Source organism: Ciconia boyciana, chromosome 14, assembly GCF_034638445.1.
Source record: "Ciconia boyciana chromosome 14, ASM3463844v1, whole genome shotgun sequence".
In the NCBI taxonomy this organism is placed as follows: domain Eukaryota; kingdom Metazoa; phylum Chordata; class Aves; order Ciconiiformes; family Ciconiidae; genus Ciconia; species Ciconia boyciana.
This window is the reverse complement of record NC_132947.1, coordinates 5388640-5415474: the sequence shown is the minus strand read 5'-3', so window position 1 is coordinate 5415474 and position 26835 is coordinate 5388640. Positions and strand designations below refer to the sequence as shown.

The 26835-nt window shown below is 41.3% G+C and overlaps 1 protein-coding gene across 1 annotated transcript in view; it reads left to right on the top strand.

The window, feature by feature from the left end:
- PHACTR3 (phosphatase and actin regulator 3) overlaps positions 1-26835 on the top strand; it is a 111639-nt gene that overhangs the window by 69580 nt on the left and 15224 nt on the right. Inside the window, exons 6-8 of the mRNA XM_072879514.1 lie at positions 3260-3524; positions 4514-4761; positions 12043-12196. Of these exons, the coding sequence (XP_072735615.1) occupies positions 3260-3524; positions 4514-4761; positions 12043-12196 (667 nt within the window). The remainder of the gene's footprint in view (positions 1-3259; positions 3525-4513; positions 4762-12042; positions 12197-26835) is intronic.

Below are 26835 nucleotides of genomic sequence, written 5' to 3'. Positions count from 1 at the left end.
ATATGACTTTAGTTTGTTCCAATTTTAGGGCCCCTACATATGGTAAAAGCAGCTAAAAGGGCCCTATTGCAAATTAGAATCAAGTCCTGACATCTAAAAGTCAGACCTGTTGGATATTTAGACTTTTAAATGACAGCCATTATCTCAGCCCTGATTTGCATCCACACTCATCTACTGGCACAAACAACAGGGTTTTCGAAGTCACCAGGAAACAAAATATCAGAGGGGCATTGTGATCTGACCACTGAGGTTCATAGAAAATATTGAGGTTTGCAGTCTTTTTGAGGGTAATTACAAGTATTTGTTTCCCATGGAAAATACCCATATTTTATCCATGCTTAAAAGCTGTAAGAGTTTAAGTGGGAGCTGGATTCAAAATGGTATCATAATGCTCCTTGGGAGCTGCTGTTCAGATTGCTTCAACATTCTGTGCTATGGGTCAGGCTCTGTCTTGCCCCTTCCACCTTGCAACATGAACAGGCACAATCAGGACACCCCTTTGACTTTGCTCAACTGATGAGAAGGCCATGCTCTGCATGAGATGTAGGCTATTTGGAAAACCTGACCCATAGATGGTAACAAGATTACAGCTCCACCAGGCACTTCACAGCATTTTGAGTCTAGATATTTTGATGCTTAACCAAAATATTTCCTGTACCATCTAAGATATTCTGAGTTTTGGTATTTCTTTCTCATCTAAATTTTCTACCAAAAACAACTCTTAGTTTTCTCAGTGACTCAAATAACTGTAGACACTTTTTCAATAGTGATTATACATTTGTTTATTTTTGTGTGGATGTGGAGGCAGTGGTAAGTTCAGACTAAACAAATACTGTCAATGAGTCAAAGGGAATACAAATGTATGGGGGAGAGAAAGAGTGATTATGAAAGAAAAGGAAGATGAAGAGGTTGAAAAGCTTTTTTGTGTTTAGTTCTTTCCCCCTTAACAATGTTAGAGATGCTGTTAGCAGAGAAGTGAGGAATAAGCCAAGCACCAATTAATCACAGAGAGAGGGGGAATGGGGCAAGGTGCCAAGACATCACTTTGCAAGATTATTCACTGAATGGCTGTCATTAGGACAAATAAGGTGTGATCTAAGCAAACTCTCAACTCTCAATATTGGCCCAAGCTGCAGTGAGGACAAAATTGGCCCTTGACCTGTTCCAGGAACAAACAGGTATAAAGATAACACAAAGTCTCCTCCCTTCCTGCTTTAGGGTTGAGCTGAACCCAGGGTTCTTGCTCTGAGAAATCATGGACACCCTCTCTCACTGTGCAGCGGTATAAAGTGACCTAGGTGGTTTTTTTCATCCCCTCAGGCCATGATTCAGTGGGCAATCATTGATCATAAATGTTCTCTGTGCATCTCCACAGTAGCACGTAATCAAAATCCCCTTGAGTGCCGAAAACACATCTTTGCTTAGCAGAGGTTGGCTGTCTCCTGGCTGCAGCAACCGTCCTGATCAGGAGGAGCTCCAGGGTGGGAAGGTGTCTCATTGCCAAGACATTGCACATTGGGCACCTAGACACTTGAAGAAATGCCCTTGTGCTTTCAGACATTTCAGATTTTACATAAGGTAACTTTTGGACTACCTTGACCCCTGTCTTCTGGATGCATAGAGAGATGAATGAAGCTCTGGCCATTGGTTAGGGTTCTGGGTTGGAGGGAGAGAAATGTGCAAAAATGCCTTCCAAAAATGAAAAAAATAATGTTAGACCTTTCTTAGAATAAGAGAGACTATTTAATTGTCAATGCAACTCTCTTCATTGAAGGATGGTCTCCTCCTCACCCCACAAATGTGAAAAGGAGACCAGGCTTAGTGTTGTCACTCTCAAATTTTCGATGTCTGATTTTGGTTATGGCTGCAGGAGCTCTTCTTCCTACTTGTGCTTTTGCTGTTGTCCTCAGTAATTCTGCCCTCCAACCTCCAGATGCCCAGCTCTTTTCACAGTGCTGCCCTTATGGAGCTGTACCAGATTTCCAGCAGTAAACTTAAGAAAAGGCATGTAGTTGGTAACCATTATGCAAGATGCTGGGTCTGAGAGGAAATATTTAATAACTTAAGTTAATATCCAAACCTAGTTTTGTACTCTACAGTTTTCTAGTAAGTTACCCTGCTAATAGGAACCAAGTCCTTTTTACATGGGTATTTCAGGATAATCCTGGCCTGAGCAAAAGTTATTCTCTGCTATGAGCTGAAGAATTTATCTCAAAAGTAAGTGAAAAAAGTAAAAATTATCTGTGGAAACAAGTTTGTACAAAAGCTGCACAAGCTGTGTCAGTTTAAATTCCTACTTAAAACACTAGGTGGCAGCAAGAGAAAATAAATACTCTTTTGTACTAAGAACTCGCATTGCCTTTTTACACCTAGACTGAGCTATTTGTATAAACAACGCCATATGCCAGAGGCTTGGGACGGAGATATAAGCGAAAGGGGAAAGGGGAAGAGAACTGCAGAACAGAAAAACTAATCAGCATCTTTTTCAGGCCAGATGTTCAGTTATCTTAAGAGTGTGAAACTACCAAATTTACAACCAGGGAAATGTTTACTGTGTTTTGGACTCCGGTGCTAGTGAAACGTACATATCAAAGTCTAATTTCCAACAAAATGCTTACATTGCCTAAAAAATATCTGAATCTGGGGGTAAAAAAAGATTAGATTGCCCCACCCTTCTTTTTTCTTCTTAGTGCTCAATACCACATCCTTCATTTGGATTTCATTTGGCAAGTTTTGTTATGTGAACCTTATCCTCATATTATAATGATTTTGGCATTTCTTCAACTGGCATATGAAAGACAGAGGTCTAAGCTGTGCAGCAATCACAGAGGAGCAGATAATAGACACTGGTACATTTTGTCCTGACTGAGAACCACAGTGCATAAATTTTAATACAGTCTGCCAAAGTCCAGCAGAGAAAGTGCTAGATTGGAAAGCCACTGCAGTACAAGCCATTGGTGGTTAGGAGGAACAGTACTGGCAATCGAGAATGCATTGGTGGGCTGGGAAAAAGGAGAATCTGATACTGTGAGAAAGAGAGGAAATGGGGGAGGCATCTATTTTGCTAGATAAAGATCTGGATCTGTGTAGTATGAGCCTTTTGAGTTCAGATAGCTACTCAGCTCAACCAGTTACCTCCTAGCAAGAACAAAACATCACCATTTTCCTCTGTTCAACACAATAAATTAATTTCAGTGCAGATTCTGTGCAAAAAACCAAGAAGCGTTGTACATCCTCTTACCCTCTTGTGTTTTGACAGCAGGGAGTGAAATAGATGACCCAGCCATGAAATCTCCTCCTTCCACCATCCTGAAGAATTATGTCATTGTTGGTTCCTCCCAAATCTCAGGACAAGCTGCCCTCTTCCATCCCTCTGGCCAGAAAAGTTCAGATCCACATGTCAGAGGACAGGTAACAACGCCAACTGGTTCCCCTCACCTGGCTGCTGTCCACCTGCCTTTACCTCCCAGCAGAGTCATTGAAGAACTCCACAGGGCTCTGGCCACCAAACACCGGCAGGACAGGTACCTACAGCCTCTTGGCTATATGGGTGCATGAGGAGAGTAATTCCACTAAATCATTTTTCTTGGTAAATGTTCCTACCCTGTTATTAGCATTTTATTTACTCCTACAGCTTGGGTTTGCCTTCCTCATGATGTCACTACTTTGAACATCCATCCCTGGTTAAAGTGCTTAATTTGGCCATTACTTCAAAGTATGTTCTTCCTTTATAAGGAGGCTACCGTGACACGGAAGTGGGTTTTCAACAGGTAGAATAATTTGACAGTCCTTGACCTATTGCAAAAGAAAATCTCCCCACAAGATACCAAGTTAGAGTAGCTAAGATATCCTGCTCTAAATTTCAGTACTCTACATATGAGAAATGCTACTATTTCAGTATCTGCCTCTTGGCTTATACATGAGCATATATGGTATCCATTTTTAATACAAAGGCTTGTATGGGAGTACATTGGGTACTTTGTCTGGTTTTCATTATAAGCCCTCCTGTGTATTAGAGGAGGACAGAGATAACCTTTTCCATCATAGAGCTTTGGAGTTAAGTTGGTAACATTTCTCAAATCCATAACAGCTATTGTCATGGGGAATAGATTCATACGATATTATTTCCAGGCCCTGTTAAACCTTTGTCATGATCATAAAATATCAGAATGGTAATATTTCATGCCATGTATGTTTTACATTAGAAGGATGTGCTGTGTGGGTTTTTTTTATTTTAATCAGTACAGTATAGCATGTGGCTATATATCAAAGAAATACATTAGTCACCACCCTTCCGTACCTTATTTTAAGACAGACATAGGAAAGTAGATCCACATCAGCCATTCTCAACACAGTCTTGAGAATACCATCCCATGTTGTCCCATGTTGAACTCTCTGCCCTGGTCTTTATGAGCTAGAAGACATTCCACTCATTTTCATGTAATGATAAGTTCCTACTGCGGCAATAAAACAGTCTTTTGTAAAAACTGGGCTGTGCACCTTCCACCCACAGCTTCCATGGAAGAGAAAGCAAAGGCTCTCCAAAAAAAAGAGTGGATGTCCGTCCATCCAGAACATCTAGCATTGAGCGCAACAAAGAAAAGGAGAACTCGCTGAGCTACAGCAGTGATTCAGAAAATAAGCGGAACTCAGTTAAAGAGTCGGATGAGAACAAAGAAAACATGATCATGAACTCAGAGCTCAAGGAAGACTCTGTTTTTTATCAGGATGAGGAAGTTTTGAATGACTCCATTATTTCTGGTAAGGAAAGTCACTTCTTATATTATAAAGATATACTATCGTAGCCTAACAATGCTCTAAACAAGGCAGCATGCAACAGAAAATATTGAGCAGTATAAATTCCTCTATTGTCACATCAACTTTTTCAAGGAATCCTGGTGAAAAGCTGAAGTTAAATTTGAGTCATAGTGATTGTGATCATGTTTGTCTTGGTAGGTATTGCATACTAAGATGACGTTTAGAGTTATGTTGATAAGTCAATATATCGGTATGCTTTACACTTTCAGTTACTTATGTACCCATATGTATCCTTACATATAAATGGCAGCACTTGCAGACACATCTCACTGTCAGTAGCCACAGCTTTCTGTACAGCCGGTGCTAATGCTGGGGATGTTTTGGAAGCTTCCCATTTTAGGACTATTATTCCAGTGCAGTGATGGTACAGTGAAAAGTGGAAGAGACCAATGAATCTAGGAAGGACAAACATCCAGAGAAAATATCTTAAAGAAGAAAGTTGCTCTCCATTTGGTCCATTTTACTGTTTCTTGAGCCATATGGGGAATGCATTGTATAATCCTGAGCAATCATTTAAGTGGGCTTTGGCAAAATAATCAGCTCTCATTAGAAAATTTATTTTTCATTCAAGCTTTTAAAGTTTTCCATGTTAGCAAGCCAAAAATTCAGTCTGAAATAAATCCCTTCAATCTCTTCATCAATGCATTAAAAGAAGGCAGGCAGAGAAAAATTCATCAAAAAATAATGGTTATAACAGATCAAGGATGAATTTTAAAAGGTGCCTATTAGAAAGTATGAGCCAGCAGACAGGACACATGAGTTCTGCTCCTGTGTCTTAAGACACCTAGTAACAGAATAGACTACTGAGATAAGGCAAAAGAAAAGAGAATCCCTTGCATAATTGCTGTGCATTTAAGGATAACTTAAAAAATAAAAATCACCTTTTAAGTTCTATCTGTTCTTTTCTGACTATGTGTTGTTCCCGATTATAAAAGTGGTCTCCTTTGGTATAAATTCTAAGAGCTAGAGGCAGCCAGGCAAAAAATATGTTATCCCCTACTAGTAAAACCAAATCTGAATATTTTACTGTTGAAGATGAATACTCTATGTATTTAACAAATAATTACTCACTGTCTGTGAAAACAGAAACTATGATGATAGGAGGGCATTGGTTATTGTACAAATTTCAGTGATAACTAGAAGCAGCTCTTGGCTTTCCACAATAAGTGTTAGAGTTCTGAAAAATTTCTGCTTACTGCACTTGAACAACAGTCTTCTTGTATTGGTGATGGCTTAAGAATGGTTTAAACGCAGCAAGTTTTATAGGGCAATATTAGACCAACTGAGATGGTGAGAAAGAGAGACCTCTTTCAAAGATGTTTTGGCTTTATTGTAGCTGCAATACTGTTGCTCAACATAGAAGATATTGAAATCTGCCATTTGAAATAGTGGCTACACAACATGAAATAAAAAGAAATCAGACTGAACAGAAAACTCTTTCCCCTTTACAATATAATTTGATTTAAGAAAATATTGTATGTACGTATAAATCTTACTTGATACAATGACTTATGTATTGGGTGTGATTGGTCGTGTATTATGACTAGGTGGGGCACGCCTGCTAGAAATTTAGAAAAATAATCTCTGATAGTAGAAAAATTATTAAATACATTTTTGAATAATAGGTGAGTACTACAAAGATGTAAAAGCTGGATGGAAAACCTTATAGGACAAATTGGTGAATATAACAAAGTGGGGCTGATACATTCTTAAATGTTTTAGTGAATAAGATTAATGGCCCAAATTTAAAATGTCAAGGGCTAGAATCACGTACAGACTTGCTTCCCAATTCTCATGATGGTGTGCTAGTAACAGAAGTGCACATGTAGATATGTAGACAGCCGGTTAGATGCCTTATCTGAAAGGCTGAAAACTCAAGAGGTTTGTTATGAAATTAGGTAGTGCAGTGATTATATACAGATTAGTATTTACCCACAGATGTACACCAAGGGCAAAGAGCACATACACCAAGGGCACCGATAAACAAAGATGGTTTATCATTTGACAAAGAGGCCCCAGATATGACTACAACCCCTTTTTACATGCAAAACACTTTCCAACTTCAACAAAAATAATTCTTAGGAAGAATTTTCTCTCATTTCTTTGTTTGTAGCTACACAGCCTTCTTCCTCATAATTAATTTATCTCACTCTTTGGCATTCGAGTCTCTTCACACCTAAACTTCAGTCTCTGCACCAAGAAGCCCATTCCATACACCTCTGAAACCCCTAAAACCCCAAGTCATCGTAAGACTTGAGCTTTATGCATAAGATCATTTTATTTAAAATGGATGAAGATCATTGTGGACTTCCTTGTCCTTGCAGGTTGTAAATGTGCATTTACAAAAGACCTAATTTGTTGTACAAGCCTGGTGCTTGCTCTGCCGGTGTTTAAGTTCAGGCACATTTTAGGGGCACAACAAAAACCCAGGTCACGCAAAGTTTCAGCTGTTTGATGTCTAAGGAGGCTGCCATGGACGGGTACTGGGCAAGCTGGGCAACACAGACGCTTAAACTACAGAAGTCCTGGTGTGGAGTGGTATAACCTCAGCCCCCGAGGAGACAACTTTGGGGATGCGACCACTTGCCATTTACTCAGCACAAGCTGGGACATAAGCAAGGCATTTCTGGTCTTGACACTGGGTGGCACTGCTTGTGCCAGCATTCATTCAAATGCACCCGTTTGCATTTCCAAGAGGAATGCAAGATGCAGTAGTGACAGGGATAGTACCAGAATAATTCCCTGAAAAGCTCTAGGTTCTTTCTAATTTAAAAAACCTGGGCTGGTTTGCAAATCAGGAGGTAAAATTATCCATGAATCCAAAGTTGCTTTACAATTAGTGTACTGCCTTAGCACATCACCAACTTTGCCATTGCCACTGCAATGCAGAACAGTGCATCAGTGCAACAGCCCCATGGTTACAGAGAGATGGGTACAGGCCACAGATAACTCTGGAAAAAGTGGGGAATTGTACCTTGGTTTTCCATTAGCACCCTACTCAATAAATCACTCTTTGAAACCTCTAAAAACACAAGGCAAGACAGTAGTCTTGTGCGTGAGCTTAAAAAATAACGTAACTAGCATGTAGCCCACAACTGATAACTAGTGCAAGCAAGGTCTTTCCATCAGCATGCAGTATTAGGATTTGCCTTTTGCTTGGTAGAAAGAACAGTAAATATACAGGAAATTAAATGTCATGATTCAACTGAATTAAAACAGGAACTTTTGTCAGGAACCTGCAGACCAAGCATGAAAAGGGTGTGATTTTTCAAAGCATTTATTGTTGACCTAGCTGAGCTTCCATAAATCATGAAACAAGCCACAGCCAAGATTCCACCTGAGATAGCTTGGTCATGGGGCAGACCGGCATTGAACATGCCTTATTGACCAGGAAAAAAACCCTTAGGAAGAAAATACTTAAATAAGGGTATTTGCAGGTTCACTTTCTACCGAGATAGTGATCAGGAAGGAATTTGCCTCAGGGTGCTGAAAATGTATGTGGGGAAAAGTAGTTTGGGGCTTTATTTCCTCTTTGTTCTCTGGCTTTGTTTTATTTATGTTTATTAATTCTGAAACTTCAGATATGGGTTTCTGCAGCAGGTGGAATAACAGAACTGGCCATCAGTGGGCCGGTCAAGATGAAAACAGATGAATTACACAGTGTTTCCCGGCATGTCTTCCTGAAGGGGGTAACATCATCTCCCTCTTTTCACTTTGTCAGGCAGGTATTATTTTTCAGGAATTAACCCAATTGGTCAGGCATGGGGAACAGCTCCTTAGACTAGCAGATCAGCTTAATCCAGATCTCTTGCATTTTTATTTAGTGAAATACCCTAAAGATTAATCAGTGCCCAGTGCATATGCACCATGGGAGTGGCTATAGCATAATCCTTTTAGAAATCCAGACATCTGGATGAAGTGAGCACAGCTTATCCTGAGTGGGTTATATGCTCTCCACTCCTCTAATGCAACAGCAGCATTTGGGTTAAAGTTGAGATTTTTCAGATATGATATGTGTTTTTAATTTCACAAAGTAGTAGACTCTTTCTAAGTGTGCAGCAGAGCAGCCTGGGAGCAGTCAAGGCCCTGAAGAGCAGCTTCATTTTACTTTGTTTAGGCAAAATATTGCATTGTTCTGTCTCAGTTTGAAATACAAGCCTCTAGGGCATACATTGAGCTAGCTTAAGCCGATGTCCATGCATCAGCTTCAAAACCAGACTTCTTGCAAAAGGGTCCAGTCTTTTAACTGCAGAGCATTGGTTTCAGCTGGCCTTCAATGAGATGAGGGACAGCAGAAAATGAGCCCTGACCTCATCTGAGCAAATCATCACTGTGATTCTAGCCTTTGTCCTTCCACAATTCAAAGATCAGGTATAGTATGGTATGGCAAGTAGTTTTATAACAGCCTGAAGGTAGTAGGGATAGTCCTGCATGGTCATACCTTAGCTGTCACCAGTGAATGGGAGAATAACCGTTTAGGGTGCATCGCAAAAAAAAAAAAAAAGTGTTTACTACACATGTAGAGCTCCCTTGTTTCCTTCTAAGCAGTTCTGGGCAGAGATGTATGCATGTGCTGTATAGCATATACATATATTGCTTTCAGTGCACCCAAGATGCACTGAACTGCGGGCAAATGCACTATGCAGATGGCCAGCACATGGGTGGTACGTCTATCATGTTCTGGAGTCATTGGGCTTAATGTGCATGTGCAGTCTCTCTGCAGCAATCTCCTGACATGACCAAATTCCTCTTACCGCCTGTTTAAAATTTCCAGGTGAAAATGAGAACATGTTCAGGGATACCCAGGAGCTGGCTAGCCCCAAACGTGCTTCAGATTGTTTCCAGAAGGAATTCTGTTGGTTCCTGTGCTGTAGAGATCGAGCACTGCAAATGCCCACTCTGCACCCACTCCCAGTGTGGTGGAGGCTTGAAAAACCTTGACAGAGTCCCAAGTCTGTGGCTTCATGAGCCAAATGTTTCTGATGGAGTCATATATTCAGTTAGCAGAAGGCTCTGTGTGGCATCAGCCAAATCATTTAACTTCTTTACCCATCTGTTAAATGTATACGTACTACTTCACAGGGAGCTGTGTGGTTTAATTTAATTAATGTTTGCAACAGACTTCGAAAGCATTAGGAGGAAGGTGCTAAACAAGGGCGCAGCTTTTAGATTCTAAGCAGGGTTTTGAGCTGATTATGGTTTCTAAGAAATTTAATTTTAGACCACTGCAACTATCAAGAGACTTGTCCCTGCTCACACAGGGAAACCATATCTACTCTCTGCCCCAGTCTACCCAACATGTATGTGTGGATGTGGTATAGATTCCTCCCCTCTGCATAAAGAAATTTGAGATCAATAGTGATAATAATAATGTAGGTCCACAGATCCCTAGCAAATAAAACCCCAATATTTGGGAATGAGAATCTGTTTAGGATTTAGAATCTTGCCAACCTCCAGAGCATCCTTTAAAAAATAGACTTTAATCCTATCTCAAATGCCAAACAAAAATACCAATTAAATGTCATTTTCTTTAAAAATGAGGTGACCTTTTCTAGAAAAGGTGAAGCATTAAATTAAAAGAACCCTTTAAAGTAAAAAGGAACCAAAACAAAAGAGCCTCCTATTACACACCTCGCTCCCAAGATGAAGCAAATACAAAGATTTAACTGTAGTCCCTGCATACCCTGACAATACTCTAAACCCCATCTGTCTGGTGCTACTCTGCAATGATAATTTTCAGACTCTGCTGAAGCCCTGGACTGGACACCAGAAAAGCCAGTACAGCACAGTGGAGGCATGCAGGGATCTGGTGTAAATTAGCTTGCTTACAACCTACCTGTGACATGATTGCTGGAAGACTGCAGTCCTACCAGTATGACTCAGCAGCTCACTGGTTTTAATAGCACTTCCCTCTTCTTTTCCTCTCATCATAAGCAAGCTACCCCTCATCAAATATGGACATCACCTCAGACTTTCAGTCTGCATTTGAAAATAAAGAAGGCTTTGTACTTTACGGCCATTTTATTGCGTACCTTTCCAAACACATGGCAAAATGGTTTTATAAGCTCAGGAGTCCAATTTTCATTTGTTTAGCCTGCTGAAGTCAAAAGAGTTACACCAGAGATACAGAAACACCTGCGCTCAAACACGGTTCCCTCTAATAGGAGTGAAAGGATGTTTCTAATGCCATCAGAGGGGCAGCATCAAGGAGTGAACATCCAGCACATGGAAGAGCAGTAGACTCCTACTCAAAACAGTTGCTGTATGTTCTCCTATGAACAGTTCTTTTGTAATGGCAATGGTTTAGGTTGTCTGGTTTGATGGAAAGCATGTATTATTGTATTTTTACAATAAGACCAACAGATAATGCTATCACAGTAAATATTTGTGTCTCTTATTGCCCCAATGCCCAATTAAGTTGCCAGCATTCTGCAAATCATCATAAAATCTGGCCTTTTCTTTCATTCTTTGGAATATTTGCCCCTGCTCTCTTCAAAGGGAAAGGCCTAATGTCAACAGTATAGTATTGATTGCTAAATGAAATTCTGTTATGACACACTCTCACACAGGACAGGATGTAGACATACATAATGGTGTTAGAATTACACATGGTGTCTGATCACAATTCTGATTTTCTAATTTGTAATGCCAGAAAACCAGAATGACATATTATATATATATTTATTTATGTATGTGTGTGTGTGCATATATACACACATGCCAAGCAACAACTTAGATTGTTTCAGTTACCATTGCCCTGGTTATACCTGGTGACCCAGAGAGGAAGGTGTACATGTCCCGGCCACTCCTGCCACTGAGCGATTCAGTCCTTCTGCAAAGGAACTACTAATGGTTCAGGAAATAGGGATTGCTCTGGGCTACAGGGATGGTCAGAGGGCTGAGGCAAGATGCACAGCCTTTGACTTCCAAACTAGTGACGTAAATCATGTCTCAGATGCAAGTAATTTTCACCTGAGAGCACTGCTTGCTTATAATGGATAACAAAGATAACAGAGGAATATGATCCTTCTGCATTTGTAAGCAGTTTTGTGTCTGAGCCCTGCACAACTGTAGTGCTACTTCCTTATATTAATGCGTACAACGGCTTGTTGCACACTAACATACAGATCACTGTCACTCTGTAGGTTTCCCGCTCTTCATATGTTCGTGTTTCATCTCCAGGAGCTGTCTTTCTAATAACTTTCTTTTCAATTCATGTCCCAGGTACTTTGCCAAGAAAATGCAAGAAAGAACTGCTGGCAGTAAAACTACGAAACAGACCAAGTAAGCAGGAGCTGGAAGACAGGAATATTTTCCCAAGGAGGACAGATGAGGAAAGACAGGAAATCCGGCAGCAAATTGAAATGAAACTCTCAAAGTAAGTCTATCTAAGAACAGGGAGGAACCTGCCTTTACAATAGAGTGTCCTCTGAGTACTGTCAGATGAGACACTGTCCCCCACCCCCAAGTCCATTTCCTGCAGTGAATCATACACAAACTAATATAGCACATTTTCAGCGGTTAATCAGTCACACGAAAAAAATCTTAACTTCCTCTTCAGTCAGGATTCCCTTGATTTCAATAGAAAACAAGACAGATGTCAATGTGGAAGACAAAATTCTGACAAATCTACCTGCAGCTCCACTGACGTAATCAAGATTTTGAGGTCCTCCAAGAAGGCTAGTGCTTTAACAAAAATAATAATATAATTATTTCTTAACCTCATTTTGCTTTGTCAGCGCTAGTTGAATTTGAGGATAAAGGCAATTGTTATAGCTGCATATTTACTTGAACAAGGGAAAGCTGCTGTATGCATTGGTGGCTGTATTTCTGCTTTAAGGAAGAAGCAACTTCAGCAGCATTGCCCTCACATGGGTAAGGTGTTTGTGTAAGTCCAGCTGCAGGGACGGCAGGAATGGTCTGGTTTTGATCAGTAACCAGGGCAACAGGGTAGAGCTATGAGAGAAAGAGCATTACTGTAGCATGTAGCCTAAAGCAAAGCTTTAAGGTAACTGTGAGGCTCAGACTGCACCATTTGGTTTTTGTGTGTGTTTTTTTAAGAGCTACATTTGGATATCTGCAAACATGAATATTTTAGATGAGACAAAGTGGATTGTTAAATAATCTGTGCTGCGCCTGCCCACATTGGGACAGTGAGCACTGCTTGCCGCCAAAACGCTTGGAATCAAATTGAGAAACATGAACAGAAGTTCATTTTCAAGGCTTATTAAATATTAAATATCTCAAGCCTCTCCTGAAAGAAACATTTATTGATATTTAGGCTAGCTCATTCATGTGTGTGCATTTGATTAAGCTTTACCTCAGGGGACAGGGAATGAGAAGCATGCATCCGGATCAGACCACAAGTCCTAATGGACCAGAGTTTACAGAGGAAAACATCACTGATATCACCACACTTGCCCTCAGCTAAGAAACAAGCTGCTGAATGAACACAAATGAGATTTTGGGTGCACTTCATGATGCCCCTGCAATGTTGGAGGTGGAATAATCACCTTCCTCCAGTCTCAGTGACTGCTGTTTATTCTTTGTAGCATGGTAACGCTTTACACCCAAAGGAGAACAGTGCATTGTGCCAGTGACTGCACAAGACAGAGCAGATGACAGTCCCTGACACAAAAAACATGTACATCCCATACAAGTAGAAAATATCACATTACAATTACATTAAATTCCAAGAGTTACAGGCAGAGCAAGTCATAAATGTGCCACATTAATACCCATCGTCTTAGGAAGGAAAGTGTCATGGACCTTGACCATGGCCTTGATCATCTTGACCTTGCAAGCCTTGTGTATTCATTTTAGGGGAATATTTCAAGCTGCACTCCAATATTGTTATTGGCCAAATCCAGTATTTTGGCCAGTCAATTGCTCGTGAAATGTCTTCATAGGTCAGGAGCCTAATTTTATGGCTCTAAAATACACAAAAAATGGTTTCCACCCCACTCCATCCCTAAAACCAAGTTGGACCATCACAGAGTATTCACTGAGTGAGAAGATTATCTCGTATCCAGCCACACCTCATATTGCTGAAATGCCTAGGTCACACCTCTTTTCAATACAGCCTGACTTCTCTTAGTGTCAAAGGGCTAATGGAATTGCAGCTTCAAGGTGGTATAACTACAGGCTTTATCCCTTTCTTTTCATTTACCATTTAGCTTGCTTAATAATGAGCCTAAAGAATTATTTTAAAGGAGGCATACCTAAAGTCAAGTGTCAGTACAAGGACTTAAAAAGGAAACTGCTCTACTGGTGAAGAAAAGGGCTGGTCATTACTGGAAGCTAGGAAATGTACTGTCTATAGGTAAATGCAGAGAAGGAAGCCTCCATATACTGTCTGCTGTGGTCTTATGGAGCAATCTGTGGTGCAGGCTATTAGTCTCATTGGTAAATGTCTAAAGTATGGCTAAAAGCCATCTTTGTTCCAAGTGCTGGAAGACAGGCTTTCATTTAGCTCCTTCCTCCTGGAACATGGAAGATTCAGCACATCTCAGGGAACAGACGGTGCAGAGATTGCTGGAATAGCCAGGAATGGCAAAACAGATTGGAAGCAATCTCCCACACAACTTCCAGCACATATGTGCACTGGCAGAGCTCAGCTCAGCTCTTAACTCATCCACCAGAATAGAACATGACCGTGCAAACAAGCTCAGGTGGTGGATGCATGCAGGAAAATATTTACACCAGGAAAAGCAAGTACGTGTCAAAAAAAAAAAAAAATCAAAATGTGTACTGGTAAAGGCCAGAGTCAAAGCCCTAGAGAGATCCCTCTGGAGTTTCTCACTAGGACTGACTAGGTCTCACCCCACAAAACCCAGACCACCCCAGAGTCCTCACTCAGAGCACAACCTGGCAGTAGCATGGAATGTAACCACACTGGGCATGAAAAAATCTTGCGTGAAATTCTGAGGTCTTTAAATCCATTCATTTTACTGGTACTTGTGCAGCAGAGTCTCTTTGTGACAACTTGGAAGTTTAAAGCTAAAGAACATACTGCTAAGCATTCAGGTGTAAGCACTGACCAGGAAATGGGATCCAATAGAAATGTCTGCTTTCCGTATGATTTTGCCACTACCTATGCGGATAAGAGCACGTTGCTGCTGCTGTACTAGTAACACTCTGACAACAGCAATGGGACTTGCCAGCTCAGTTATGAATCCACATGTACCATCAGGCTATAGACCTGTACTTTAGCACAGAAGAATAAAGTATGGGCAGATTAGTGAGTAGTTATTCGGTGGCTGTCTGCATAAGAATGGCAAGTAAACAGGCAGCTGTTTACAAGATCAATATTTTTCAGCACATTTGTAGGGATTTGAAAGTCTATAGCTGTCTAGCAAACTGCGTTAGTCCCACAGCTAATACAGCCTAGCTCTGTACGCTGGAGGGAAAGCTGTGTTGACGTATATAATGTGCAAAATATACCAAATAATAGTGTCTATGTAACTTCAAAACTGGGGAGACAAAAGAATAATGTTTTCTCAAAACCGCTGTACTTTTTAAATGGTTCTGCTTGTAATACATTTCAACAGTAGCTGTGAACCTCCTGAGAAAACCAACTCTCTACTATCATGCTGATAAGTGTTTATGCAGTTAAAGCTAAAATCCCTATTTTTCTTCGCATTCCATCTCAAAAGAAAGATTGAAGAATTCTGTTATATCTTTTGGGCCAGATTCGACTTTTACAGCAGTGCAAGTCCACTGACTTCAGATTTATTATTGACTGACAGCAGCGTGAATACAGATTCAAGTATTCATTTATGTGCATTGCTGCTTTTGAAAAGTGTATTTCCCAGATTTCGTGCTCCCAGCCAATTTAGTCTACCACTTGTTGCCATGGAAACATGCACGTCTCCCTCCTCCTCCATCCAAAATGGCAGTATTCTATTTTCCCCAGATTTCCCTTTCCAGTAGTGTTTCTCTTACTAATTCATGCATCCCCAGTGCCCCAGGCCATGATGTGCACTTCCAGTAGTCTACCGTGCATTAGGCAACAGGGCTCCTAACGGGTCTTGGTTCCCATCATTATGTGTTCGGAGTGCAGATAATAAGCCCTCAACGGAATTCAGTGAATTGAGAGCTCTTTGTGTCAAGAGGCAGAAAAGACATTTGCAAGTACGATTATTTGCAGTAACTGCTTTCTGCCTTACAGACTCACTTTTGTTCTAGAAGGGGTTTAAGCTGAAACCTGGGGAAGTAAAATAGTTGCTAGACTGAAGAGTGATGTAGGAAAAGGTTGTTTAATTAAATTTGATATCTGACTGTTTAGAAAGTTAATGTTTGAACTGCCTGGGTGGCTGGTACTTCTCAAGTATGCCATGTATAACCACAGTTAAAGACACTCCATTATTACTTCATGTTTCAATGAAAACATGAATTCCTAGAAAAGATTATACTTGTAATTTTCACTTCATGTTCTGTTTCACCTCCTTGGATATTTGCATAACTAGACACAACGCATTAAGTGGCACTTAAAAGGTTATGGAGACAGGAATTCAGATACAGAATGTAGGCATCAAAGGAGTCAGGAAGAATGACGGTTTTGTGGACACAGAGCAGAACCAAAACTCAAGCACCTAAAATTGATCTTTACCACATTGAAAATCTTGGCATGGGTAAGTGGATCATGCTGGGGCAAGGTTTCTTGGCAATGTGAAGTGAAAAAGGAGGTATCTTTATTCAGTACTTTACCACATCTGGAAATCTGTAGTTCTAGTGCTGCCCTGAGGTTCTTGGAAAGGCATTTTCAAGTTGACTTGCCCAGAAACTGCAGACGTAGCTAAATGCACACTCAGATTAGACCCTGGTTTGTACCTCGGCCTCATGTAACAGAGCGTGAAGTTCACAGTGCTGCTGGAGACAGAACAATACCAAGCAAACAGCACTTCAGATTTGCAGTCTAAAAGCACAGAGTGTGACCGTTCAACACAGAGCAATCGTAAAGGAAAATTTTACCTATTGATGAAACAGCAGCTGTGCCCCGCTTCCCAGGAATGGCATGTCCAGTGCCACTTTCTCACAGAAACATCTCAGTGCAGCTTTGCTCACTGAAAAGGCATCGGCCCTCCAGACTGAGAGATTCAGTGGGAAACTGGGCTGAATCCACAGAACTTTGGGGAATATTTTGATTTTGACTAAAAAAAGGGGGGAGGCGATGAGGGATGGGATGGTGGTGGTGGTGTTACAAACTACTAGTAGCCCTAATGCAGAAATTAAGTAGATACTGAACCGACCCCAGTTTAGAGACTAGCCTAAATTCACGTGGAGATTATCAAGGATTTTTGTTGAAGCTCGAACTGTGCTCAAACTCTCACTTGCTGAACTAGAAATCAGGGAACTGCCCTGATTTCAGAAGGCTGGGAAGACTTGACACAGATTTATTCCAGAGACAGAAAGGCAGAGGCAGGCACAAAGAAAAGATCAGCTGTCAGTGCTAATTAGCTGTGTACAATTTAATGCATTTTGTTCTTATTTAGCAGGAATCATCCAGGTAACCTTGTCACTGATGCTAAAAATAACCCCAGCGAGTGCAGCGTGGGTGTCTGTGAAAGCCTCAGCTCTTCAGATGAGACAGGAGCTATATATAGAGCTACAGTTTAATTCTGTGGGCGTGTGTGTAAGCCGAGGGAGTCTCCCGTTCTCCTTGCCCTGCACTAGACAGCAAGACGAGATGCTGGCAGTGGGGACCGGCTGTGAGGGTTGCTGTCAGAGATTTGCATGTGGCTGCAGTATTTTATTAACAGCTTGCACAGTGCCCAAGTGCTTTTTAAATCTGGCGCTGTGTGAGGATTTGGGATTTTTTTCATGTTTTGTCCCTTTTCCATTATGGGCTCAGCTTTTCAGGCTACAGAAAAGAAAAATATTTCAGGGCATAGGGGAGAAGGATTGGAAGAATGGGGGAGGTGCAAGTGATAGCTGAGAGTTTTTGGAGCTGCCTCCAGGATTTAGATGTCTGGATCCCATAGGCATGAATATTCCCCATGCCCTTCCTTGGTGTCAGGCAGTGACACACCGTTGGAAACCCTGTTATGTACCCAGTGACAGACACCACTGGCCTTACAGTCAAGGGGGCTGAGGTTTAGTGTCTGCTGCCAGAGTTACTCTGGGACAGTCTTCAAGGATAAAAATCAGGAGGAAAGGGAGAAAGCTCAAGTTTTGTTAACATCTCCAAGCAATGAGTCAGTTTAGCCCCCTGTTTATAGGGCTTTTCAGGTCCAAGGGAGCTGCAGTGCAGCTCAAATCTGTGTATTAGAAGAGATTCAAGTGCATCTGCCATACTTTGACTACCCTGTCCCTTTCTCTTAAGGACTGAAGAGCTCTTGAGAAAGGTAGTCTTTGCTCCCTCTCAGGTATTACACTTGCAAAAATAGAATGCACTTCACTAACGTGAATCCCTGGTCAGCAATAACAAACCTAACCACCCTGAGTGTGTTATAAACAGACCCTCTGGACAGAAGCTCTTTAACCAGAGGTGTTCGCTTGCTTCAGTAATGAAGCACAGTGCATGCTCAATTAATAATGGAGCACCCTATCAGCTCTGGGCAAGAGCCATGATCTGCAGCTGAACCAGAAAGAACAACTTGCTGTCTCAGACCAGCCCACAGCATGTTTGGCAAGAATTTTTGAACACACTAATTCATTTATAAAGGGTTGCAGCAGAGAGGACTTAGTACTGTGTGTTAGTTTTTGATTTGAACAACATGCACGTGACTCAAAGCTGCTCTCCGTTCAGGTTTGTATTGCTAAGGATTCAGCATGCACCTCCTGTTGAAAATGTTGGGTCTTGACTTTGTGCAAACATGGAGAAGTATCATTGCAGAGGACAGTTACTTCTGCCCGGGAACAAGAAAACTTTCACATGTCCAGGGCACAGCTGATGAGAGATTGTCTTCTGGGAAGACGCTAACTCCTTACACTGCTATGTTCTACTTCCCTGGCTCCAGTGCTGGGAATTCATAATCAAACATGTTTTCCACCGCACAACAAAGGCAAGGGCAGCAGGTCAGTGCACAGCAGGGAAGGGAAGAGAAGAGCAGAGCAGCAGGTGTAAACACAGAGAGGAATATCCAGGGCCTTTTCTGGGACACAGAGTCAATTCCTCAAATAGCTCTTCTAGCATAAGTGGCACATGTGAAACTAGAAATGAAAAAATCATGGTTCAGAAAGGTGTAATGTATCACGAGGGAGCATAATTATGTAAATAAACTTGCAGGAAAACTGCTAAAGCAAGTGTAATTAAATAAGGAAAAAAAAACATTTTAGGGAAGAAAATAGTGCACTTGTTTCTCCATTCCAAACTGCCTACATATAGCAGCATGTGTTCAGGTTCAGATCCTCTCTCAGAAATTAGGCATCTACGCATGCCTGAAGATCTGGGCCCTAGCCCCCTGTAGAGTGACAAGCAGCCATAAAACAAAATGGAAATCTGCAGAAAGCCCATAATGCTCTGTAATACTTCACCTTACACTGGATTATGATTCAGGCCCTTAAGCTAGTTTGGATCTGCAGCACAAGTAATTACAGAAGAAATTACTTTAATTTAATTTGCAGAGCTTAATCGATAGGGACCAAAGTAAGCTGCTTTGGTTGTCACAGCCATTTGTGCTGTTTTATGACAAAAACCTGACCAGAACAAGGTGCTGTAGCAGTTGTGAGCTACTGATAATGCAAGGACTGAGCAGGGGTTCAGGCATTCACGGTGGCAGCTCTCACCATTTCTGGGGATGGTTGCTGTGCTGCTGAGATTTTTTTGTTTTAAACCTGTTCATGAAATTCAGGAAAAATCTTTTTCCTGTTCAGGAAAAATCTTTTATGCACTTAATGCCAAGCACTTCACTGTAGTTGAAACAGAAGCAAGATGGGATGGACAGTGTGTATCTGAAAGACTATGAACCGGTATAAGCAAAATCTCAGCCAGAAAGAGGTTTGGCTGCATGTTTTCCAGTTTTAATGTACCCAATTTCAGACTTGCCGCTTGAAAGCATATAAGAACAAAAGAGAAAGAGGGGTGGTTTTGGTTTTGTGTTGGTTCTCCCTCCCCAGTTTTAAACCTAGCCAACTTTATATGCAGACTGGATATAGATGAGTTTCACCGTAATTGTTGCTGTGAATTGCCTGCAGAATAACAAAGCGGATAGAATTCACTTCCACAGAATTCGTAGTGTGGCTTTTAGATTGGGGAAGGGAAGAAGACAAAGCTTTCTTACTGTGCAGTGTCACATTTGCACACACCATACCTGGAGGGCGTATGGCTAGTACCCCAGCAGTATGTTATCACTGATTTATGGGTCAGATGAGTCATCTGCACCTTTGCATGAAGAACTCGAGCATGTTTTTTGGACTCTCTTCCAAGAACTGGCTCACCACATGTGATCCAAGGAAATGGCAATTAATAAAGTGCAGTTGCTGGCCCTCCAAATACTGTTAGAGTTACTACAGTTTCCTCCTCCTGTGGCTCTGAGCACAACTTCTGTAGCCTGGTTCATTCAAGATCTTAATTCCTCCCAGGAATCAGAGGCTTGAGCTTGCTGCTTTCATATAGAAAAACTGGGTCAGTCTAGCTCATTTTCTACCTTTTGAAATAACCTTAGAGAAGGCAAGGGGGGTGAAAAATGAAGGAAATAAATATTTAGAAAATAGGGAGGCGGGGAAGGAGAGAAAACAGGTCAGAACAGAAAGTCATTGTTTTTAATCAAACACTGCTTAATAAATATTGTACAGTTGTATCAATTATTAAAATGTAGTTCTAGCTAAATCTTTTTTATTCCATTGCCTGTGCTTACCTGGCAAGCTGCAGCTGTATAATCAGGTCTTGTGGGGGTTTTCCTGTTTATCTATGTAGCTTGGGAGCTACTTGGGTCAAACAGAGCACTGCAAGTTTCTTTCAGTATCTATTTTTCAGGATAATTAACTCATCCAAGTGGCCAGCACACTTCTTTGACCTGTCCAGACCCTGGAGAGTGTTTTTTTCCTGGTAAAACACTCTCATTTTCTATCTTTTTCTTTAGCTGTCTCATGTAACACACCAAAAGGCAAAAAAGGACTCCCAGATTTATCAATCCATGCTCAAGTATTTATCCAGTGAAATTAAAAAGAAACAGAAAACACCTTTGGAGGTTGAGGACCTCCTTCTGTTGAAACTCCACTTATGCAGAGGAATGTATCAAGGCAACTAGGAAACACACTTGCTTGAAGAACCAGCATGTTGGTAAAATCTGAGTCTTAAATTGCATTAGAAACAGGCTACTTCAATCTAGTTAGTCCACTGCTATACAAAGATGTGACAGTCATTTTCTTTTATTAAAAATATACAAAATACTACTCGCCAAGAGACAAACACCAGAATAAAAACATGAGAGCCTCACTATTGAAAAAAAGCCCTCAAAATCAAGACTACATGGCTCACAGATGAAGAGCCATTGTCATTTGCTTGAGATGATCATATTCATTAAGCAAATTAAATTCTGAATGAATTAATACTTCATTAGTTTTTCAGAAATCATGTTAAAAAAAATAAAAAGCCAGGATCTCACAACAGTCTCTCCAGATAGCAGCTGGTCTATTGCAAAGAGATCAGGCTAATTTGAGGGTGTCCACAAAAGCCATATTCTGGCCAGGCTACGCTGCAGCCTTATTATGATAATTATCACAGGGAGTGGCTACAGTACTTCCAAGTACCACCCAACAGGGGAAAAATCCTCCTTCTCAAGAAAAGGTTAAACAAAGCAGTTCTAATGTGGTAAGGAAAGTTATATTTATAGGCATCATGCAATTAAGTTTAAAGAAATCTTTTTGCAGCTTGTTTACAACATAAAGGAAAAGAACAACAGAGAATAATAGGCGTGTGGAAATGCCAAGCTTAGGTCTACAAGGGTGATTGGAGCAGGAAGCTCAGGGCTAGCAGGGACTTTCTGGTGGACTAGAGGCCCAGTGCCCAAATGCAGCATTACCTGTTACTTGCTGTGCATCAGCTGCAATGAAAAAAAACCCATGCTACAAAAGCCTAGAAAACCAGTGTATAATGGAGGTCATTTGCAGAGAGACAAGGCCTGGTCTAGCTTTGATGAAGTCACTGCCACCTTACATTGCTCTGCTTATCTTCCCCCTATCCTAGCAGTCAGACAACAGACAGAAAGCAACTCCAAGGAGACACGGATATAGTAAAATTGAATCCTTTCCCAAGAACACGGAGACCTCACGAAGGTTTTCTGTCGCAGCCTTGCACTTTGACGTTAAAGGACAGTGTATGTTGTACCACAACAAATCATAGCAGTAATGTCAAAACTAAATACTCAGGTCAATAGGAAATGTTACATAATTAAATTCTTACATTTTATTCAATTGAGGAACCCAGATTTCAAAAGATCAGAATTTTCTGTCCTGACTGAAATTTGCCAGCAACCTCTATTTGGATTTATACCACCATAAACAAACAAAGGATCCTAAATGGAACTAAGGAGGGTCCCAAAAAGCTTTGGTGAAGAGCAAACAGAATATGAGGATGATATTTTTAAATTCAAATCCTCTCTGCATTTTCATGTAAGTTAGTCTGTCTGTAATGCTCAGTGACACGCTTTGTGGCATCAAGTGACAAGTCATACTCCTCAACAGCCCAATTTAAAAACAAAGAAAAACAGAATCACTAAAATACCATTTGCAGTGGGAAGTGAATTAATCCCTGGAGGGTCTGCAAGTCTGGTTTTCCAGACAAGACACTTTGCCACATTTACCTATTTCTGTACAATAGAGATAACCGTATAGACCAGCTTTGCAGGGCACTATGAGATCTGCTGGTGAAACAACTACAAAAATAGATGATTATTCCTGTCGTCGTGACCAGGGGACTCACAATCCTACAGAGTGCTTGGGCCACATCTTTGAGTTGTCAATGGAATTTCTCATTTCACTCTGCATGCTGATAGCGGGAACACTCTTTGCATTGAAAGTCAACTGATAACCTCAAGAGAAATTTTGAGAAAAGCAAAAGATTAAAATAAAATAAATGGGAATGCAGTAAAGCAGCAGGATTCAGAGCATGCTGTGGGCAAAGGCTGTGTGGCCCTGGCCAGCCTTGGTTAATGACAGTGTGAGAGCAAGCTGTTGGTCTAGCTCTGTGCTGAAAAATGCTGGGCTAACAATAGCGTGCATGAGAAAACCAGAAAATAGTACAACAGATGGTGATATGCTATCTGAAGGCAGGGATATCCCATCCTTTTGGAGATGCTGTGTGGGTGAGTGACAGGAGAGAACTAGAAAGTACTTGCGTTGCCAGGGAGAGTGTTCCCAGAGAGATCCCTGCAATTGGAGAGCAGGTGCGCAGCCATACATATGGTCCCAGCAGGGACTGTCTATCCCAGAAGCATTTGTAACTTTAGGAATCACTATCATTTAGTTTTTTCTTTAGGGATTACACAAAGCCAAGAGAGCGCTGCATTTTCCTTGATTTACTTCAGCATTTAAGAAAGCTATCCCTTGGTGTAAAGCCTGATGTTACAACCAGTTTGGAAGGTGCAATGCCATGCCCTCTCCTGTTCGGGTTTGAAGCTGCTGGGTTAGGAGGCTCGCACACCTTGATACCACCAGCTCTGGGGTAAATCTTCACTGTTGCTTTATGCAACACCTTGCAATGGCAAACATGGCTGCAGATGTTTATTTGTCACTTCACAGGCTCTGCAGATTGCCAAAGGGTCCTTTAGATACAAATACAGGTTACAGGGAACAGAGAACTATATTCTCCAGAGCTCACATTGCATGGGGAAATTCTCAGCAGCTTGTATCCATGGCAAGAACGGCCATTCTCAAATAATTTTGCATTAAATCAGGGGGTGGAGGAGAATTTATATATAGTCAGCAGAGGCAGGCTGACAAGCTATGCATACTGATATTTCTTTGTCTGCTCTCTGCAAATCCAGCTGTGGTTTCTTCCAGTGACCCAAATCCCACAGTTGTACATTGCAGTGACATCTGTTGGTAGGGGCACCTGTTTATAGGTTAAGTGGACAGTATTGCAGGATCTTAACGCTAGCTGTGCAACAGCGAGCATTCTAGCTGAATTCAGGACATTTTGGGACACTTCCATCCATGTACAGTATCTCTATTTGATGGACTCTGAAACATAGCTAGTGTTACAGTCCAACTGACATGTCTTTCTGTCCTCCTGTCCCTGTTCCCTCTGACTGTGGTGGCTGAAATTGCATTCCTGGCTGCCCAGGAAGTTAAGAGCCTACAGACACTTCATGTATTACAAGGCTCAAGGGTGGCTGGCAAGCCAGCCTCAGTCTCCCTAGAAGAGATCAAGAACAAGCACTGTATTAGGCATCATTTATACAGTGAAGTTAAAACCTAACTTCTTTTCTCCTTTTTTTTTTCTTCTTTTTTCTTTTTGTACATATCATTACCCAGTAAGCACCCAGGAGTATGCAGCTGTTCCACTAGGAGTTTTGGAAAGCCTCAGTAAAATGGCAGTGCCCACCACTGGGCTAAGATTTGCTTCTGGTCTACGAGCAATTGACTTGCAGACTCCCTGCTGTTGCCCAAGCAGTTGCTAACAGAGCTGATTTTAGTATTACTTCAGCAGTGGTAGATGTCTTTATTTAAAATAATATAATGGTAATACATATGTAATGGGATAGAACTAAAACCCTGGGATTTATATAATTTCCTTTTGGTTGCTTGTCCTGAAGCATCAAACCCACAATGTTCTCAATTTGCCCAAATCTGAGATATACAACATCACTTTTTTTTTTTCTGTGGGAACACAGGGTTCCAGAGTTTTACTTCTCCTTCAGGGGGCGGGGGGGAATCTATTGCTTTGCAGTGAAACATTATTCACCATTTTCAGTGACCTGCACAGTGTGACCTAAATCATAACCAGCATGTGGTCTCAGTTGGAAGACCCTTCAACATACATTTTAATACACAGCCTTGAGCCCTCATCAGTCTTCAGCAGAGGAGTTGCACTGGGAGCCTGCACCACTTGCACTGTTATTTGAAGAGTGCGTTCCTTCAGCAGTTTTTCTTGCTGAGCTATTTTTAGCTTGAATGTATTCCCCAAACCAGTTCCTTGCCCAGCTGCAAGGCAAAGCAGAAGCAAGAGCAAGCAGTAGTGCTGCTCACACTGACATTGCTACCAAAAGGAACACTCATCAAACTACGAACTCGGAGCATGTCTTTGGCTGAATAATCAGTTGTACTTTTGTCACCCTAATGACTAAATATTGTAATTCTATTACAAACAGGACAGATCCACTATCTAGCAGCTCTTTTAAACCACAGAGTGGGGAAGCAGATGGAAGAGAGAGGAGAAAGCTCCTGTTCTGAAATAAGCAGCTATTACATTTACACCCTAATGTAGGCGTGTTAGTTCTTGTATATTAACTAATAGCTCAACTGAAAACAAAAATGCTTATGTTATGTCAGTCCTGGAGCATGCCACATCGTCCAAGAGTCCTTACTGCATGTTGAGAGAGGTACGAAAGCAAAAGTCTCCTGAAGGTGATGGAAGGAAACTCAGCATCTTCACTGAACTTTGCAGCAGGCCTTTGAACTGAAAGACAGGCTCTGCTCTCCAGCTGTGTCTGGCCTTTCTTCCTCACACACTGAGAAAACTATGAAACCAAAGGTCAAATGCAGCAGGGCTTTCACAGGTGGTGATAATAGTGATTACCGTAAAGCCTTCTCCATCTGAATCCTCTCACATAATTAGACACTGGCTCTGTTGGTGTATTCCAGCCCACCCAGTGCCTATCACTAAGTAACACTGTGCAATAACAAACCTGTCACAAGGATGTAGGTCGTTCAGGGACAGTGGGTTATGATACAAGGGTCATGCTGGGCAAGTATGTAGTTTTTATTCCAACTGAAATCTGAACTCCTCATTGCAGAGCTTCTATCATAGAAAATATAATGATGGACAACTTTAATTGCCTGAGAGATGAGTGACAATGTAACTAACTGAACGCTTTCTGATTTGCAGCCTTGAAAATCCAGACAGAACTAAAGGCCAAACAAATTAATAAGATATGTAATTAAGGCAACATACAGGGCTTCTGCATTTATCCAGTATCTTCTACTGGACACCCAAAGGCAGTTTTCTTATTTGGATGCAAAAAATAGTTTATGAAGGAAGAGAGACACAAATATTGGTCAACTTTAAAGCAGTAAAGTTTTTGCATGCAACTCACAGAATCTACCATACCAACTCACCCCTTTCATACTGCTCTTTAGCCTCCTACTATCAGAGAATTGCAGCAACTATTCTTAATGTTTTATGGGAAACGCTAGCACGTCACTCAGCTACCACGTTTTACATGCTCCAGAATTACCTTGGGGTAAAACCAAGTCTGTGTCTCAGTGTCTGCCTTCTAATCCTGCACAGACTGTAAAAGGCAAGTCCCTCCTACCAAGGATTTACTACTACCCATAATTGTACATTGCAAGCCACACTGCACTGCCACAATGCAGTGTGTGGGTGACTCAAAGCCCTGGCACACATCCTCTTCACAGCTACTTATAGGAAGCATGAAAATAAACTTCTTGTTGAATTGAACATGATGTTCTGGTAATAGAGATGCCAATTTAAGGGGCTCCTGACACAAGCTGCTTTACGAGTGAGCACAGGGCACTCCCATTTCTCCTCCCTTTGCTTGGGTTGGAGCTCTCCTGTGAGAGAGATCCTCCCCCCCCCCCCAACTCTATCTGCAAAACTTCTTGTCACAAGAGACAATCAATGCAATTGCTGCTGGCTACAGCTCACCTACTGCAGGCTGGATTGATTGCTCCCTTGTCAGTCCAGAGTCCACAGGCACATGCACATGTCCAAATCTACCCAGTCTGCCCCTCCCTTTGTAGAAGATTATCAGAATCACATGGATCTAACTAAGGAAGAGCAGAAAAAGGATTCCAAAGTATGTCTTCTGGCTTCAGCTGCAAATCCAAAAGAAATCCAGTTTTATGACAATCATACATACAGATACTGTGCAACAGACTCTATGCAAAAAT